Here is a 5,512-nt window from a genome sequence, read left to right as displayed (position 1 = left end):
AAACTGTGACATTATGATGTGACATGGTGCATTAATTTTTGTAACTAACAAAACATTAATTTTGTCTCTAATTATCAAATTTAGAGTAAATATAGTCAACGACCAGACATATTCTTAGTACAACAATTCAAATAAGTTTGGTTGTGAAGTAGTAACAAAAATAACTTGGTCATATTGCTTGAATATTTAAAGAACAAAGGCCGTGGAGAACAAAGGCTGATCTTGAGGTCATGCCGTCACGGGTTTAAACCTCATCATCTGTTGGAAGACTTTCGGTCTTAATCTGCAAACTCGGTTGAATTAGATTAGTTAATTTCTGTTAAACATAGGTTCGAAACGCCTATGATCAAACCTAAAGTATAGGACTAACTAATAGCTAGTTAATGACTACTGTATTACTCTTGACTAATTTTTTTCTTTGACATTTTAAAATGCTTAGTTTACTATTCTACTCTATTTTGATTTGATAAAATAGCCGAGAAATCCTAGTGAGATTGCTCATATTCTGAATTCGATTTTATGCTTGTGCCATATTTGAGTCCAAACTCCAAATGCTAGTGTTTTTTTATTTATTTGATTTTTATAACTATTTTAGAATTTTTTGAAACTAGTCAGAGAATTGATGATGAATTATATTTATTCAAAAAACAGTATGCACTATTTTATCTGTGTTCTTAGAAAATTTCCGTTCAGATCATGATTTATGCTGAAGACTGTATATATATTACTCCATAATAGGTTCTGTTTATTGCAACAATTTATCAAGACATTATGTGCATGAAATACATGGCATCATTATTGATTTCTGAAAGGTAGGAATCAATCCCATCAAATGACAGAGAAGACAGCACACACCTAATAACTGACTCTACATTAGTCATGGGCTATCAAAAATTCATAGTTCTTACTCTTTCAGTCCACAGAGGAATATATGCTTTTTTAAAAAAAAATTACCTCTATTAAAAAGAACATATTTTCTATTAAAATTATATTTGAAGTATTCTATCTCTTTTATTTTATCAATTGTGCATTACAATTCATGTCCAACTAAAAGTACGTACTTTATGGGATTTAGAAAGTATATTCAATAAATTTATGGAAAAATGGATTTCTTGGGAAAAATCAAAAGAACACTGCGTTTGTGTATTTGAATTGGAACAAATATACTTCTTCCGTCCCACAGTAAATGATCAACTATCTATTTTGGATTGTTGCAAGTGATTAATTCTTTTTTGACAAAAAATAATACATTTTTTTATCTCTTATTTTATTCTCTTTATCTTATTTTATTATTATTTCTTATTTTATTCTCTCTTTATTTCTTCTATTTTTATTTTTTATTCTCTCTACTTAGTTTAATAAATAGTATTATTTTTTGAAAGCTCATGCCCAAAAGAAATCAATCAATTATGACAATATGTATAAAAAAATGTTGAAAATTAGTGTAGTAATATAAAATGCTCTAAAATAAGTGAATAGTAAAATAATACTATGTGATAATGTGAATCTTAAATCTTTTAATCCATTTTAATGAAAATACCTTGTATTATCTTTATCCACTAAAAATAAATATAATTTTATATGATACATATAATAAGATAGAGAGAAGAAAGTAAAAGAGAAATAGTGTCTAAACCTTTTTATATTTAGAAATTGATATAATTTTGGTGGACAGATAAAAATAGTAAGCTAGTCTGTTTTTTTTGGAGCGATAAAAAAACTGAATTTGTACAACATTATCTCTTCCTATCATTTTTTTTGCTTTAACCGTCAAATTAAAAGTCAAATCCTGCTTGAAATATGATTTTTTTAAAGTTAGTATGTGTGTTAGTATGATTTTTTGAGTTAGTAAATGATACGTAAGCTTGAGAAAAACTATATAAATAAACAATGTAGAGATGGCCAGAGCAACAGAGAAATGTAGTGGTTGTCATATTTTGGAATAGGCAATTTAACATTTTCAAAACTAAAGAGAGATATCGAATCAATCTAAATGCGAATGGAAATACCTTGGGATAATTAGTCAAGTTTTGGATTAAAAACTTTGATTAGCAACTCAAACTAGTATTTTAAACTGCCCCTTCAGAGTGTCCACAGTGGGCCGCCGCGACGGAGGAATAGCCGCATACGCGGTGGGGTCGGGGCGGAGGCGGCGGCCTATTGCGCGGCGCGTGATCGCCGCGGCGGCCGCCATTTCCATTTTTTATTTTTTATTTTTATTAATTAATAATGTGAAAAATAATGATTTTATTTTTTTAGCTGTGATGACCGAAAGTTTTTTGTGACTGTGATGATCAGGCGAATTTCTTTTTTTTTTTGTTTTGGCGTGGTTGTTTCGCCAATTGTGGATACTCTAACTTACTTTTTTCATAAAACATATCCCAATTTTTGGAATTCCATGAAATAATCAATCCATTCGTCTTATTCTTGGGTGGATTATATATTTGTACCATCCAAACACCAAAATGATGAGTATAATTGTTTCGAATTATGGTGCCATTCTCTCAAATAGCCTTAACTAAGGTTTAGTGTTTCAAAACTAAAAAAAAAAGGTCTTATGTTAAAACGAGTGGAGAAGAAGAGAAGAGAATGATATTCGAATTAGTAGTTTTCTATTTTTATTAACTTATAACTCAACCGTTTCTTTGGAAATATTGAATCAAATTTCACTCTTTTCTTTTACTTAAATAATGAAGCTTCGGATTCAGACAACAAAATTTTTGAGCGACACAATTAAACAAAAGATTACTAATTGTTTTGGAAATTATTTCAAAAATTCCAGCGGTTCGTGTCAGTTTTTCGATAGTCGAAATCAAAGTCCAAGATAGAATAGTAAAGTTTTTTCAAAGATTCAGAATCAAATTGTAAACAATTGAAGAGCATGGCATATTGGCATGTTTATTGATAGTTGCAAAAGTTCGTGTATATAAAATATTATATCCCATTTTCAAAAAAATATAAAATACATGTGCTCAGAATACTCATTGAATACTCACCACCAAAAAAAAAAACAGCACTACCAGAATAATCCATATGTATGAATCAACGAAATAAACTGTCTAATTAGACAGTAGTATTTACAACTTAACCAAATCAAAATTGAGTATATCAACATAGTTCATTACCAACCAAGAAAATTATGATTAATAAGAAAGCTAATTTGAGGAGAAATTATATCTACATTCTACACCACAGTCCACACCAACACATTTATCGAGGATAATAATAAAAATAAAGATGGCTTAATTAATCTAAGATTATTGAAATGCATGTGCGAGTGTGACAAAATTCAAGACTCCCAAAGCTCAGCATATTTGACTTTAGAGACACTCTCCAAGACTTCGGAAGGCACAATGTCACCTCTTACAACCACCATCTTCGTTTCCAAGTCTATTTTGTATGAACTCACTCCTGCATCATGTTAGTATTTACACTTAATTAATTAATTCCCACCAAAAATGAAATATTAGAAAAAATTGATTAGGTGGATTCAACTCATCTTAATAATATTGGACTACACTTACCTTCCAACTTAGATATGTGCTTCTCCACTTTCCTTGCACAGCCATTACAGTGAATTGAAACTTTCATCACCACCATCTGCATACATACATGAATTAACATACTTTCACATCACTTGGATTTAAGAAACAGATGTGTTAAAGATTAAAGTTGAAAATGTAAAGTAAAAGACTGAGAAAAGTAAGAGAAATGAGTCAACTAGTTTAAGACAATCCAAAAAAGGAATACGACTCAACTAATTACAAATACCTTAGGCTTTAAGTGGAAGGCAAGAGTTGGAGTTGGGGTTGGAGCAATGAGATCCTTGAGCTTGAGAGGGATGAGAGGCTTAATATCATGGAATTCATCATCATCGCCAAAATTGGTCTTCTTCGAATTGCCAATACAAGAGAGACAAGAAGCGGTTGCGGCGACAGGAAACATGCACATAACAGCTCTGCTGCATCTCAGCTTCCTCATCGCTGCCACAACAAGCACAGCACCTTCTTCGCCTTATGTTTTCTCCTTTTGCTTTTGTTTATAAGCTGTAGTGTCAGATATACTATTATTCATTATTCCCCACCCCTCTCAATAATACATTCTCCCTCTATAATTTTAAATATAACAATTATTTTTATTTTGGCTCGTTCTTAAAATTATACGTATACTTTATAATTATTATTTTTTATCTTTCTTGTTTTATTAGTTATATGTTAAAATCCGTATCGTTTCGATACTTACTATCGGTTTTAAAAGACAAATGAAGTACACTTTATTTTCTAATTAACAAACAAAATTATCGAAAGAGAAATCTAATCAATATCGATCGACTTAGTTTTAATAGTAAAATATAGTAGTACTGGCTGATTTTAGTACTTTTGGACAAAATGTCTTTGGTTAATACTAATTTCTTTTTTGAGTGAACGTGTAAAAATGGTCTCTAGTAATATAGAATATATATTTGTATTAGTACTTCGTAAAAATAAATTACACTACAGGAACAAAATTTTAATCTATTTGAGGTATATTTTCATATTTTCTTTCACATTTTACTCTTTCTAATCTCAAGGGCATTATTGACCTTATTTCAGACTTATTAGTGGGAATGGATCCCCTGCTGTGCTCCCACCACAGCAGGGTGTGCTGTGCACTCACAGCACAATATTATACTTATAAAATCAAACATTAAAATATTAAGTAAACTTCAATTCTGCTGCGGTGGGAGCACAGCAGGAGATCCATTCCCCTTATTAGTACTACATCTTTAATAAGGTTTTTTTTTCAATGCGGATAGTTAATAGTACACTATTAATTAATCCCTTAGACTTTTCATGGCTCTTTTATAATTCGCAAATGTTAACAACTTTAATTCATATTTCTCATTCTCGTGGAATCGGTTTAAATGAATACATCACAGTCTTCTACTTCAAGAGTAGATCGACACTGAATTATTTAATTTCACAAAATTAAATATTCTGTTACATTTATTCTTGGTCAAAACACTTTGACTGAGCAGGATTCCAACAATACAATGTCTGAGTTCATTCAAACTTCCACTTTCTTCAATCAAATGTTGTTCTTCATTGTTTCCGAAGGAATTGGAAAATGCTCTTTATCGCTGGCACGCGCGGTCAATTTCAAACCTAATACCAATATTGTTTTAGTATTTTTTTTCAAGATTAGTACTCCCTGCCTCATATCATGTTACACAAAATTCAAAAAAATATATACTCCTTCCGTCCCATATTAGGAGTCTCATTTGAGTTTAGCACGAGTTTTAAGAAATGTTAAGAAAAGTTGGTAAAAAATGATAGTGGAATGTGAGTCCTACTTTATATATTAATCCTTCAGTAATCCAGTTTTGTGATTTCAGTTCGTCCGTGAAATGTTGTCCGCTTTGCCATTTTTTTTTTCATTTTTAGTAAATGAATCTCACTTTCAACTAACTCATTACACTCACATTCTATTATAAAAACCATATATAATCTATTATAAAAACCATATATAAATG

At 30.5% G+C, this 5,512-nt stretch overlaps 1 protein-coding gene across 1 annotated transcript; it reads right to left on the bottom strand.

Moving 5' to 3' along the window:
- Positions 1–3,017: 3,017 nt before the first annotated feature.
- On the bottom strand, positions 3,018–4,060 carry LOC125216606 (protein SODIUM POTASSIUM ROOT DEFECTIVE 1-like). Its single transcript, XM_048118358.1, has 3 exons — positions 3,772–4,060; positions 3,525–3,600; positions 3,018–3,411 (listed from the first exon to the last, which is right to left on the bottom strand). The coding sequence occupies exons 1-3, from the start codon at positions 3,979–3,981 to the stop codon at positions 3,290–3,292; spliced, it is 408 nt and encodes a 135-aa protein (XP_047974315.1). The 5' UTR covers positions 3,982–4,060; the 3' UTR covers positions 3,018–3,289.
- Between the last annotated feature and the right edge of the window lie 1,452 nt (positions 4,061–5,512).

This window comes from Salvia hispanica, chromosome 3, assembly GCF_023119035.1.
Source record: "Salvia hispanica cultivar TCC Black 2014 chromosome 3, UniMelb_Shisp_WGS_1.0, whole genome shotgun sequence".
In the NCBI taxonomy this organism is placed as follows: domain Eukaryota; kingdom Viridiplantae; phylum Streptophyta; class Magnoliopsida; order Lamiales; family Lamiaceae; genus Salvia; species Salvia hispanica.
Note: the sequence above shows the minus strand (reverse complement) of the source record. Positions and strands in the feature narration are given on the sequence as shown.